General features: G+C 34.9%; 1 protein-coding gene and 1 non-coding gene across 5 annotated transcripts in view; one reads left to right on the top strand and one right to left on the bottom strand.

Annotated features, from left to right (window-relative positions):
* Positions 1–14,751, top strand: part of LOC118006364 (nipped-B-like protein) — a 206,038-nt gene that overhangs the window by 173,956 nt on the left and 17,331 nt on the right. For all 4 annotated transcript variants that reach the window (XM_034998990.1, XM_034998989.1, XM_034998991.1 and 1 more), the window contains 4 exons: positions 8,875–8,983; positions 10,471–10,607; positions 14,206–14,346; positions 14,462–14,555. In XM_034998990.1, the coding sequence (XP_034854881.1) occupies positions 8,875–8,983; positions 10,471–10,607; positions 14,206–14,346; positions 14,462–14,555 (481 nt within the window). The remainder of the gene's footprint in view (positions 1–8,874; positions 8,984–10,470; positions 10,608–14,205; positions 14,347–14,461; positions 14,556–14,751) is intronic.
* Positions 11,868–11,970, bottom strand: LOC118006456. Its single transcript, XR_004678083.1, has one exon. It is a non-coding gene; the product is annotated as a small nucleolar RNA U13 (small nucleolar RNA).

Raw genomic sequence — 14,751 nt, forward strand, 5'->3', positions numbered from 1 at the left:
CATAATAATTTCTAAAGGACTCTACAACCACATGTTTCATCTGATAATTACAATAAGTGAGTACGAATTAATTGTCACTATCAGAAATGTCATTATTTAGTATTCCAAAAAAGGATCTAAGATAATATCCATATGTATTATTGGCAAGTTAGAAGCAGAAAGGAGATGACTAGATTTATAATCTCTTAGCAGTAAGTTCTGTGTTCTTTATATCTTTACTTTCTAGTCCTCTTTAGCTAGTTGTTCATTCAGTCCTTTCTCCCTATTGTCTAATTTTACTTTAGTTTCTGACAACAGTTTATCAGTTACACTGTGACTTTGTGATACAGTCACTAGACTAGCAGAATTTAGTTTAATGAAAGAAATAAAGCTTAAAAATATTTATTATAGATGCATGTAACAGTTATAGCAGTTATAACAACATGTATGCATAACTTTTAAGAGAGGCTAGGAAGGATATAGAGAATGGACTACTAGAATCATTGGAAATTCTTGAGTTAAGAATAATTAGTGCACATGGGTACGCCTGGCTGGCTCAGTTGGTAGAGCATACAGCTCTTGATCTTGGGGTTGTGAGTTTGAGCCCACACTGGGGGTAGAGTTTAAAATATATATATATATATTTTTTTAATATATAATTAAAGAATTATATATATATATTTTTTTAAAGAATAATTAGCACACTTCGGGCACCTGGGTGGCTCAGTTGGTTAAGTGTCTGCCTTCCCCTTGGATCATGATCCCAGGGTCCTGGGATTGAGCCCCACATCGGGCTTCCTGCTCAGTGAGGAGCCTGCTTCTCCCTCTCTTGCTCTCCTGCTTGTGTTCCCCCTCTCTCTCTGTCAAATAAATAAATAAAATCTTAAAAAAAAAATAATTAACACACTTCAACTATTTCCACATGAGCTCATATACACATTCCACTCCATTCAGTTTCCACTATTTCTCATTTTTATTATTTGTATGTTGAGTGAGTTTATGGATCAGTGATTCTCAACTCATGGAATGTGGTTTCTTTGTTTTTTTAGGGAAACTTAGAGTACTATAGCTTCAAAATCAGGCATGCACCAAACTGTCCACCAACTGAATAATTTTGTTAATATGTTATATATACATACACACTTTAAATGTATGCAGATTCATTGCCTTCATAACCTTTAATGAATTCATAGCTTTTTTTTGCCATTTTTCAGTAGCATGTGAAAGAAAAATTTCTATCATGAAAGTCCTTGTATTTTTTTATTTCTATAAAGTAGTCTAATTTAAACCACTATCATATCCCTATGACAGGTACACAAAAATTGAATTGATTTTCTAGTGCCACTCATTTTCATTGCTTACGAACCAAGACCATGGTCCTTTTTTAATTTATAAGAAAATACAGGTGGGGCGCTTGGGTGATTCAGTGGGTTAAGCATCTGCCTTGGGTTCAGGTCATGATCCCGGAGTCCTGGGATCAAGCCCCATGTATGTCGGGCTCCCTGTTCAGGTGGGAGTCTGCTACTCTCTCTCCCTGTGCCCCTCTCCTCCCCGACATGTGCTCTCTCTCAAGCGCGCCTGCTCTCTCTCTCTCTCTCTCTCTCTCTCAAATAAATGAATAAAATCTTTAAAACAGAAAATACAGGTAGTTGAAAAAACTTGAATAACCTATATTTCATGTGTTCCTGGCCTTTGTAATCTAAAACAAGATGTCCTTAAAGTTTAGTCAAATACTCTATCAACCATTGAATGAATAGGAAAATTGATATATTCATGTAATTTAATAGTACCCTACATCTTAAAGGAAGAGACTACTGAAACATACAGCAACTTAGGTGAATAATAATAACATTACACAGAGTGAAGAAGACTTACACAGAAGAGTACATATTCTGATTCCATTTATATAAAGTTCTAGGAGAGGCAAAAACTAGTCTGTATTGGAAAAATTCAGAAGAGTGGTTGCAGAGGGCCAGGGATTGACATGGAAGGGTCATGTACTAAGGTTCTCCAGAGAAGCAGAACTAACAAGATACTGAGAGGAGAGAGAAAAGGTTTTATTATAAGGAATTGGCTCATGCAATTGTGGAGGCTCTTAAATCCCAAAATCTGCTGTCTGCAAGCTAGAAGTCCAGAAAAGCTACTGGTGTAGTTCAGTCTGTGTCTGAAGGCCTGAACCAGGGTAGCCAATGGTATAAATCCCAGTTGGAGTGCAAGAGAAAACTGATGTCCCAACTCAGACAGAGAATAGTCAGTTTCTTCCTTCCTCCACCTTTTGTTCTGTTCAGGCCCTCAATGGCTTGTGTGATACCCACCCAAATTAGAGAGGATGGTCTGCTTTACTGCGTCCACCAATTCAAATGTGAATTTCATCTAGAAACATCCTCACCAATATCCAGAAGTAATATTTAGCCAAATAACTGGGCATTCCATGGCCCAGTCAAGCTGACACATAAAATTAACCATCACAAATCCACTTTGTCAACTTGGCACCTATATACATCTCTTTAACCATACTTCATGTCCAAAAAACAGTAACAAGGTCATAGTTACACCTAACATGATACAGCTATCCTGCATACAACCGAAAATGCACTAACCTCTTCCCCAGGTGAAAAAATTAAGTCCTTGAGTGATATTTACTCTTCTCCTTGATATCCCATGACTTAAATATACTATGATAGGAAGTCAGTACCTCTTATGTTCTATGGTAAGGGAATAAGAGGAAAAAATTAAGTAGGAAATGCTCATGACAGTTAAAGTTTTTGTTCCTATACCTTGTAATGTGTTCATGGCTGCATTCTTCTGCCCACTGTCTATTCCCTTTCCCTTCAACAAGGACCTCACCTGGTCTTGGTTCATAGTGGGGTGACCCATGACTTCATTCCTGAACGGTCTGTACCACTAGTAGTCCTGCCTGGGTTGGGTTGGTATAGTCTTCCATTGACCTTAATCACAGGAGATGGTAATACTAAGACTTGCCCTGAGGGATCTCCTATATTCCAGACATACTCTTCCTTGCTTCCATTATAGAGTAGTAGTCTAGTCAGTCACTCCAGCCAGTACCCTAATCCCTTTCTTGCCTGTTGATTCAGAGGCATGAGGAGCCCAAAGTAGTTGGTTGGTAATCTTAATTTCCAATTCAGTGGGGTCATTGTTGTGTCTCCTGGTGGAAGCTCCTTCTGGAACTAAAACCTCTAGGTCAGCAAAGCATAAAGTTGCCAGAAGCAAAAATTTTGCTAGCGGGTCACTAGAGGTAATAGTGAGTGATGCTACTCCCATTTCCACCCCTTGCAGATTTCTGGTCTGTGAATCCTGGTTGTGGGCTAAACAGCTCCAAATATTGGATGCTGATTCAGAGCATATAGAGCATTCTGGAGAATCTTGCCCCAGCCATGCAAGATATTGCCATGTATCTGGTGCTATATGTAACTCTTCAAAAGTCTATTCCATGTTCTGTCAAGCCACTTGCTTCATTGGTCAAAAGTAATTCTCTGTAGAATACCATGACAGTAAATAAGGCATTCTATAAATCTACAGGTAGTAGTTTTGGCAGAAGCACTGCATGCAGGGAAGGCAAGTCTGTATCCAGAGTGTCTGTTCCAGTAAGAACAAAATGCTGCCTGTCTACCGCACAGGCCAGTTAAGTGAGTTGAATGAGAAGGTGGTGTGAATTACCATCTCTGCATCCTTCAAGTCTTTGATGATAGTACTAATCTTGACAGCCCCTCCAGTAATGTAGTATTGCTTTCAATATACTATTTTCCTGGGTAAAAACATTCCTCGTGAGAATGCCTTCCACTTGGCCTTTCCCACCATAATAGCCCTCACTGCATGGATCAAAGAACCAATGTGGGGATTCTGTCAGCTGCTGCGTATATCTATTCCAATTTTTCATTTTGGTACTGAGAAATAATCACAGGATGTGTTTGGGGACCCACTGGACTCAATGTGAAACAGACCAGAGTTATATCTCCATTGACCACAAGACCTCCAAACTCCACCTCTACCCTAAAGGAACCTTTAGGGTCTCCTGGAATTAGTGCCAGTTCAGAACCAGCATCTAATAATCCCTAAAAGGTCTGATCATTTCCTTTTCTCCAATGTACAGTTAACCTGATGAAAGACCATAGGTCCCTTTGGGGAAGGTTAGGGAAAAAATTAACAGTATATTTTCCATAGAGTATGGGACTCCTTCCTCAGGAGGATTCCTCAGAGAATGCTGTGGACAGAATGTTTGTGTGTCTCCAAAATTCGTATGTTGAAGCCTAATCCCTAGTGTGATACAAAGGTGGGGCCTTTGGAAGATGATTAGATCACGAGGGTGGAGCCCTTGTGAATCAGATTAATGCCCTTCTAAGAAGAGACACAAGAGAGATGATCTCTCTCTGCTCTCTGCCATATAAGTATACAAGAAGACTGTCATCTGCAAGCTAGGAAAAGGATCTTCACCAGATGATGCTGGCACCTTGGTCTTAGATTTCCTAAGTTCCAGAGCTATGAGAAATAAATTTCTGTTTAAGCCACCTAGTCTATAGTATATGTTATAGCAGCCCAAGCTAAGACAGAAATTGGTACCAAAAAGTAAGATGCGGCTGAAAACAAATAATGTGGAAGTGGCTTTGGAACTGGAGAATATGTAGAGATTAGAAGAGTTTTGATGTGCATACTAGAAAAAGCTGATATTTCAAGAGACATTGAAAGGCAATTCTGGTGAGGGCTCAGAGAGAAAAGAAGCTGTAGAGAAAGCTTTTGTCTTCTTAGAGAATACATATAATCATGTACAGAATGTTGGTAGAAGTACTGACAGTAAAGGCCATTCTGATGGGTCTCAGACGGAAATGAGAAACATGCTATTGGACAACAGAGCTGTCTTTGTTATAAAGTGGCAGAGAACTTGACTGAATTGTGTCCTTGTTCTAGTGTTTTGTGAAAGGTAGAACTTCAAGCATGAAATTGGATATTTAAGCTGAGGAGATTTCTAAAGTGTTGAAGGAGCAATTTGGTTTTGTTTATAATCAAATACTGTCCATCAACCAGTGAATGAGTAAAAATACTGATATATCCACACAGTTTCATAGTATTCCACATCATAAAGGAACAAACTGTTGATAATACAACTTAGGTGAATAATAAAAAACATTATGCAGAGTGAAGGAAGCCTCACACGGAAGAATACATGTTCTGATTCCATTTATAGGAAGTTCTAGGAGAGTCAAAATTAATCTGTATTGGAAAAACTCAGAAGAGTGATTGCAGGGGGTCAGGGATTGATTGGGAAGTAACATGAGGGAACTTTTCAAGGATGATGGTAAAAGTCTCTATCAGTGGTTCTAAAAGTCTAACCTCTTTCCCAGGTGAAAAAATTAAGTCCTTGAGTGATATTTACTCAGTTACCCAGTAACTCTCAGGGTGGGCCCACCATTCTGTATTTTATAGTCTCTCCAGATGATTCTGATATAAGCTAAAGATGTAGATCACTGTTCTGTATTTTGATAGGAGTTTGAGTTCTAATGGCGAATGCACTTAATGAAACTGAGGAAATGAACACTAAAGATTTGTACATTTCATTTTGTGTAAATTTTATCTCAAAGGGAAAAAAAGAGTATACCGTTTACAATTTACTTTGAAATACATCAAAAATAAGATGGATACAGATGTGTGTGTATGTATACATATGTATACGTATATACATGCACTTATGCATATATAAGCATACGGCTGGCTTAACATCAGTGTGTATGTATGATTTAACACTAAAGAAGAAGAAATAAGTAATCATTCCAGGGAACACAGGAAAAATTTTTGATAAAATGTAATAACTTTGAATGATAACTTCTAATAAACTAGGAATAAAATCTGACAGAAAATAACTATAAACCTAAAATGAAAATCATGCAAAATGGGAATATGTTTAGAGATCTCATCAAAATAAAAAATAGTCGTCAAGGGACACCTGGCTGGCTCAATCGGTAGAGCATGCTACTTTTTATCTCAGGGTTGTGAGTTCAAGCTTCATGCTGGGTGTGGAGCCTGCTTTAAAAAAAATAAATAAAAGAAAAAAATAGTCCTCAGATATGTTGAGGTGATTGTAAAATATATGTGGAAAAGCAGAGAACTAAAAATAATTGTCATTTCTAAGGACTTATTTTTAAAGATGCAGTAGTTAAGGTAGTGTGGTACTAAATATACCAATAGAACAAGATGGAGAGCCCAAAAATAAGCCTCCACGTATTTAGGATATACTTAAAAAATAGAAGTGGCACTGCAGTTAATGGGGAAAGAATGGAGCTCTCAGTAAATGGGGTTGGAACAATTGGCTATCCATAAGGTATTTTGTTTTTGTTTTTAAGAATTGATTCCTACTTCTGGAGCCCCTTGGTGGCTCAGTTGGCTAGGTGTCCAACTCTTGGTTTCTGCTCGGGTCATGATCTCAGGGTCATGAGATCGAGCCCCATGTCAGGCTCCGTGCTCAGTGGGGATCCTGCTTGAGATTCTTTCTTCCTCTCCCTCTGCCCTTCCCCCTACCTACCCCCGCACCCGCGTGCGTGCGCACTCTCTCTCTCAAAGAAATCTTAAAAAAAAAAATTGATTCCTACTTCACTCAGTAATCACCTCCATATAGATTAAAGAAAATCTTTAAAACCTTTAGAAGATAATATATGTGAATATATTTTTGACCTTTCTGTAAGGAAAGATTTCTTCAGTTCCAAAACCATTAACCTTAAAAGATTGATAAATTTCACTGTGTTGAAAGGGAATACATTTCTGAATCAAAAGACATCTTAAAGCAAAAACACAAGTCACAAACTGGGAAACGATACTTGACACACATGAAACATGGAAAAAAGGATCATTATTAAGAATATGTGAACTCCTCTTCTATAAACTAATGTAAGGCAAGAGTCCCAGTAGGAAAATAAGTAAAAGTCATGAATAGGCATTTCATATGAGAAATAGCACATATGGCCTATACAGTGTTCAACTTCATTAATAATATGGAAAATACAAATCAAGACTACGTTTTACATTCGATTGGCAGAAATTGAGAAGTCAGATGATAACAAATAATGGAAAAGAGATGGATTAAACAGTATCTCTTAAACTATTAATACTACAACCAATTTGAAAAAATACAGCATAAAATTGAACAGTTATATAACCTGTGACCTAACAATTCCACTTCAAGTATATACCCAAGAAAATCTTGCATATGTGTGCCAGGAGACAACTAAAAGAATGCTCATTATGCCACTAAAAAGTGTAATTAACCTGTCTTCAGAATAGCTAAATTAATTGCAGTATGGACACACAGTAGCCTGTTGCTTATCAGTTAAAATGAATAAAATACAGTCATTTGCAACAACCTGGATTACAGTTAGGGACATAATGTTGAGTGAACAAGGCAGGTCCCAGAAAACTGCATCTAGCATGATACCTTTTAGAAAGTTGAAAATCAGGCAAAAGTATAAACAGTATACAGCTTACAAATTTTTTTAAGCAAGGAAATTCTAAAATTCCTGATAGTGGTTACCTTGAAGTGATACAGGAAGATGGAATAAGGGAAGGAACACATTGGGAAAATAAAAGTCCATGGAAATATTCTTGTTCTTGAGTTGGGTTCATAGTACAATATTTTTATAAGTAAACAAAAGAGCACATAGCAGTATTAATGGTGTGTCATGAACCAAAATCTAGGATTTATACTTTTATGTATATTTGATCTCTTGGAGAGGGGAAAGAAAAAATAAGGAAGAGGGGATCGTTTTCTGCTCCTGCCTGGAAAAGGCTAGCATGTGATTTTAGTAGCTGCTTAAGGAATTGAGTTATGGAGTAGGACAAGTAGAATTTGCTGTACAGAGTTGAAACTGAAAATTGGAATTTTCTTTTTTGATTTATTTAAATTGAAGAGGATGGGGGCAACATATGTGTTATGTTATACTGATTGCTGTCAATTGTTTTAATCATTTGTGCATCTTGTAGTGAAAGTTTAAACTTGAGCTATCCAATACTAGCCACATGTGTTTTTTTAACTTAATTTGAATTTTTGTTTTTATTTGATTTTAATTCTTCAGTCATACTACCAACATTTCACGTGTTTAGTAGCTGCATATGTCTTGTGGCAACCATACTGGACAGCACAGATAAAGAACATTTCCATCACTGCAGCAAGTTATATTGGACAGCACGGGAACTCTTCATGAAAATCAAATACACATTTCAACTTCTTTAATATCTCCAGAGTTGTATTAGCTAGTCTATATTAACAAAACAAATACACCGTAGATGACTTTACAATTGACCTATGATTATAAAAGTTTGAACTTGTTTTATTTTTTGGCTATAGTTAGACTGATCTTTTCTCCTCATCTCATCATTCCTAACACTTTTCTTACATTGTTTATTAATAAGTTGGCAAAGGATAATACAGAAAAGAAATCTAGCCTTATGTTTTATAATTATAAAATTGAAGGTGCAATTCAGATGAAGTTACAATTATATAAAAAAAAATGTAATTAACTCATACTTTTTTGAGCTATCAAAGGACTTGAAATAATGAAGAATGGAATTCTAATTCTTTAAAATAATCCAGCTAGCACTGAGCATTAAGGAAGGTCACCTTTCTCATTTCTCTCATATCCTACCTCAGGTCCTACACACAGCAGTTTAAATACTTCATACTAACATTGTTTGAAAGTATTTATAAATTACTGGTTTATAAGATATTTTAAAACATTTGCTCTATATTTTTTGTTTATTTATTTGCATTTTCCATATTAATTGTTAATGACAAACTGAAAAGCTTTTTATGGACACATTTAATGCATTTATATTATTATTGCCTAATGAATAATTATACCGGGATTTTTTTTTTTTATATATATACATATATAGTTGTTGAAGTCTGAAGAGGATTCCTCATATAAACCTGTGAAGAAAGCTTGTACTCAACTTGTTGATAACCTAGTTGAGCACATTCTTAAATATGAGGAATCTCTAGCTGGTAAGACATTTTATATATTGGTCATTAAGTTGATTTTGTAAGATATTTTAAAATACTTTGGGCACATTTCTCAATTTGCTTCTGGTTCTGCTTAGCCTAATAATTAACTATTTCACTTTTAAATGAAGGGGGTTTTTTGTTTGATGTTGCATCCTAGATTATATTGTTTAGGTTGACTAAGATTATTTAGAGAAGTATAATAAAAGCATAGGCCTCATCTCTTCTACATCTTTCAGTAGCATATAATTTTAGATGTTATGTTGAACAGACATAAAAGTCCAGGTGCTAATATGTATTTAGCTAGTTGCACTCATCCAAAAACTGTTTGATATCTCTTAAATGATATAAAATTTTCTCTCAAAATGAAATTGTTTTAACTATGATAAAAATGTTTTTAAAAGATTTGTAGTACATTCCTAATATCATTTATAATTGTTATATAAAATGTATTTAATCTTGAGCTAGATAAAACGGTTAATATTTTTTAAATTGACAAATTCCTTAAATACTTAATATTTTATATTATCTATTATGTTATTTACCAGTCACAAATTTGAGGTTATTAATCAGAATATAAGTAATCATATAAAACTGTAAAAGTAATAATTGATAATCTATTGCTTAAAGCACCCAAGACTAACATTACTTCCCATATCCTAATGTACATTGATGAGAAACAATAGTCAGCCTTGGTCATTCTCCAGAATTGGGAGCCTTACAGAGGTACCATTATGGCACCTAAGGAAATTGTTGATATCCTTTATATTTTTTACGCAGTTTCTTTTCTTTAATTTTTTTTTTCATTTTCCATGTGTACCTCTTTTTCTTTTTATCTCCTAGTTCTGTTTCCCCTATTTTTGCCTATCCTAGATTTTAAGGGTGATACTGTTGTCAGTGTTGAAAAATTGCTGATCTCTTCTAAAAACTGATTTGCCTCCTAAGAACCACTGTATCTCCTAACTAGCAGCATTTTCCTCCCACTGGAGCAGTAGTTTGTTTACCTTTCTGATGTAGCACTGGTCCAGCTTCTTAATTTGTCACTGCAGTCTTTTAACATTCTTCTACCATGGTAGCATCTTTTTTTCCCAGTACCCTCAAACACAGTATCACCTCAGCTAATTTGTTTTTGTCCCCCTTTGCTAACTCTCCCATACTTACTTCCATCCATTTTTAGATATAAGCAACACCATGTTTATTCCCAAAAACCCATCCCTAAACTTAGCTTCCATTCCACTTTTTAACTTCAGTCCTACACCCCTTAGTGTAAAATTTGCCTTCCATAGCACAGCCTCTTTGTCTTTTATACTTAATATATGTAATATGTATAATAAAAGAAAAAAATGTAGGAAGTCTAGCATCATAAGAAATGCTAATCTTTTATTGAAGCATGTACTAAATCAATTCAGGGGGTGATACTGAGTAATTTAAATAATTGTATAATTTCCACTGCCTTGTCATATTTTAGTATCTTATTTCTGTTTTTCCAGACTCTGACAATAAAGGTGTGAATTCTGGAAGATTGGTAGCTTGCATAACCACTTTGTTCTTATTCAGCAAAATAAGACCTCAGCTCATGGTTAAACATGCCATGACTATGCAGCCATACCTTACCACTAAATGTAGTGTAAGTATAGAGCTGTCCTACTTTTCTGTCTTACCATGTAGTAAGTATTTTCAATTTAGAGTTCACATTGTGTCGTCCACAGCTTCACTGACTGATCAACTGTGTCATGTACTCAAATATATGTTCTAGTATTTGTGGCAAGTTATCTACAGACATCATTTTTCTGATGTATTATATTGTTTTTATTTTATTTTTTTCTGATGTATTATAAATGAAGTTCAGGCTTCATTTCCTCCATAAGCTTCTCAGGTCAAACCCTCAGTAAATGCTTACTAAATGTTGTAACTACTGCTACTCAAAGGTGAATGAGGCAGAGTTCCTCTCATTGAGAAATGTACTGTCTTTGGGATTCTAAATTTGCTTTTCATTTGTCATTTCAATATATTTTCTTATGAGTATATCATACTTACTTTATAATACATCAATATGTTGAATATGGAAAATCTAGTCAATCAGAGATGTTAGGTGGTGGTTTTAAGTTAATGTTGCATGTACTCTGTTTTTCGAAGATTAAATGTGAAAATCAAATAAAACATTGCTAATGTAAAATAGTCCAACAATTTATATGACAGGATGGTGAGTTAAGTGGCTTATTATAAACACTAAATTTTGAAGTAGTCTAAAAACTTTAAAATGTAAATAATTTTTTTACTTACTATGTTCCCAGTGTTCCTAAGGAACTAATTTTAACTGTTTTCTCTATTAGATTTGCTTTGCTGCTAAGGTCTCATTTTTTGGTGATCTAAATTAACAAGTTCTAGATGAAAAACCTGAGAAATTTTAACTGCGGAAAGTACCAGAACATAAATATATAAAAACAACATATAATACTTCTGGGATCCTAATTCTGTCTTCAGGGCTTGTATTAGATCCAGAAACAAATTGATTAATATGTAATCTATGCCAGTAATAATAGCTAATATTTATTGAGCACAGTGCCAAGTACTACGGAGAATTTTACATGCATTAGCTCATTTACCTTGTGAAGTAGGTATCGTTACTATCTCATTTTTACAGATAAGAAACTAAAGCTTTGAGAATATAAATGACTTGCCCAGTGTCATACGGCTGACCAGTCCCAAAGCTAGAATTTAACCCCATGTCTGTTTTGCTTCTAAGAACTAGTCTATAATACAACTTGCATGAATAGGCCTTGCTTGAACCAATATTACTTTGAAGCAAGATTACTTTGAAAGCATTTTGTATAATTTTTATGTGTGTGTGTGTACACATGTATGTGCATAGATATTTTTTTAATCATGTCAGACGGGTAATGTGCCGAGGTTGTAACAAGGTTTGAGGGAGGCACATGTCACATAACAGTGTGAACACTCTACCGTCATGCTCATGAACTAAAAAGGATCTATAAATATATTTTTTATTTAATCCTATGGGTATGCTAAAGGGAAGGATGAATGTTGGAAAGTTTTATACACATACACACAAAGTTTTATATAAATAAGGCCATCTCCTATATGCTAGACAGATTTAAATTTTTTTGTTTTCTGTATCCTACCTCCCTCCATCTTTATTCTTCTTCATCTCAGGATGAACAACCTGGAGTATCCTTACATACTATATCCCTGCTTCTGTAATTGTGCACACACACCCATATATAACCGGTTGACCAGTTTTTTAAAATCAAGTTATGTTATATACATATCATATTAATACATACATATATATGTATACATTATCCATCTGATGGATGTCCTATGATTTATTTAACCATTTCCCATTTTGGCAGGTTTTTACATTGTTTCCTATTGATAGACACTACAAACAGTTCCTTAATAAACATTGCTATTCATATACCTTTAAATAGTGGTGCTTTTTTTTTCTTTGGGATAGATCCTAAGGAATGGACTTGTTAGATTAAGGGAATGTTCTTTTGGTTTTGGTTTTGGGTTTTGGTTTTTTTAATAGATTTTTCCAAATTGCTGGTGGACATGTTTTATAGCCTCTTTGGAAACCAGTATAGGACAGTCTATGTCATTTTTATATTCTTTGCCAGTCAGGTGTAAAGGAATAGTTCATTGTTGCTTCATTTTCCCTTCCCTGATATCCAAGAAGGTTGAGCATCTTTTTTATGATATTAACCAGTTGTACTTAATTCTCTGTGATTTGACTATTTATATCATTTGACCATTTTAAAACCTTTGAATTGTGGAGCTTTTCTTTCCTATTTTGAAAACTCTTTACTCTTAAGTTTTTTAAATATTGAAGCATCTTATGTTATAGTCATTTCAGGTATTTTTCTTAGTATTATATTCTTCTCTTTTCCTTCACGATTTCTGTCTTTCTTTAAATTTTTCTTCTCGATTTTAAGTTATTTCTTGTACTTGACTTTCTAGGCCAGAAATGTTAAGGGTAGTTTCAAAGTAAAATTTTAGCTATGATTCTCAGATGAATTTATCTTAACAAAAACTCTTCATCCCTAGACCACTTTACTCATCCATCTATTGTTTAAAGGAAGTGGGAGTGGGAGAGGGCAGGAAATGACAGGATTTCTGTGTTAGAGTATTCATCTTATGTTTTTATTTAATCCTGTGGGTATGCTGAAAAGATGGATGAATGTAAGGTGGGAATATTTTTATTTAGTGAGAGGTAATAAGCTCAAAGAGTCCAAAATGAGTGTCAGTAACCTGTTGCTAAGACTAAAGAGTAATAACTTGACTAGGTAAAAAATGTTGAATGCCTTACTTCACAAAAATAACTTGTAACTTTGGTTGCCTTAGGACAAGGGAACTGGGTGACTGGAGGATAGTGGGTGGAAAGAAACTTTTTTTTTTGTGAAAGAGACTTTATTGTAAATTCTTTACTAACCTTTTGGGTTTTTGTTTTTTTTTTTTAATGTTCTACCTGTTTTTTTTTAAACTGCTTTTTAATCAATGTTCTAACCTTTTTTTAAAATTAGAAATTTAATATTTCAGATCTTAAAGAAGTCTTATACTTAGTTCTGGGATTCTGTATTTTCATCTATCAGAAAAAGCATTAACACAAGCCTTTTCAACCTCAGCAGAATTGACATTTAGTGCCAGATTATTCTTTGTTGTCAAGAACTATTCTGAGCATTGTAGGATTCTTGACAGTATTCCTGGCCTCTATCCACTGGATACCAGTAGTAGCCCCCCCCCCCAAGTCCTCTAATGTGACAACCAAAAATTTCTCCAGATACTGCCAAATATCCTGTGGGGACAAACTCACCCCCCAATTGAGAACTACTAGGTTAACGTACACCAGTTTGAAAAATACTAATCTTAAAAACAGTATCAATCTTAGTAAAATGCTCAGTTAATATTTAAACACCTTTGTTCAGAATTGGCCTGTGTTACATTTTAGGGGAAAAAAAGAATAACTGTAGTTTTGTGATTAAGTGACCCAAAGGTTACATGGTAAGTTAGCAGAGCTAGAATCCAGGTTCCTGACACTGTCTGATGTTCTTCCTTCCATACCTTAAAAAAACTCTTTTCTAATAGTCTTTTTTTTTTTCAACTGAAACTTTACATATGTAATACCTCAGCCCCCAAATACATAAAGATATATATGTTTCTTGTTAGATTTTGATATTCATAAAGCACTGATTTTATCATTGTAGACACAAAATGATTTCATGGTTATCTGCAATGTTGCAAAAATCCTAGAGCTGGTTGTACCACTGATGGAGCATCCAAGTGAAACTTTCCTTGCCACTATTGAAGAAGATCTAATGAAGCTTATCATCAAGTATGGCATGACTGTAAGCATTCATTTTACCATCTCGCATCGATTAGTATAAAATGCTAACTAAATCATATGTTTTTACCTTTGTCTTTAACTTTTGTCTAAACTGTAACATTTTCTGTATCTTTTAGGTAGTGCAACATTGTGTGAGCTGTCTTGGGGCAGTTGTAAATAAAGTGACACAAAATTTTAAATTTGTGTGGGCCTGTTTCAATAGATACTATGGTAAGTTCAATGCCTGGGCTTTAAAATTGTCCTTCTACATCCTGTAGTATATATAGCTCCTTTTTAATAAAAAACACATCTGGGCACCTGGGTGGCTCAGTCATTAAGCATCTGCCTTTGGTTCAAGTCATGATCCCAGGGTCCTGGAATCAAGTCCCGCATCGGGCTCTCTGCTCGGCGGGAAGCCTGCTTCTCC

The sequence above is a fragment of the Mirounga leonina genome, unplaced genomic scaffold (assembly GCF_011800145.1).
Source record: "Mirounga leonina isolate KUSES-001 unplaced genomic scaffold, KU_Mleo_1.0 Mir_96, whole genome shotgun sequence".
Classification (NCBI taxonomy): Eukaryota; Metazoa; Chordata; class Mammalia; order Carnivora; family Phocidae; genus Mirounga; species Mirounga leonina.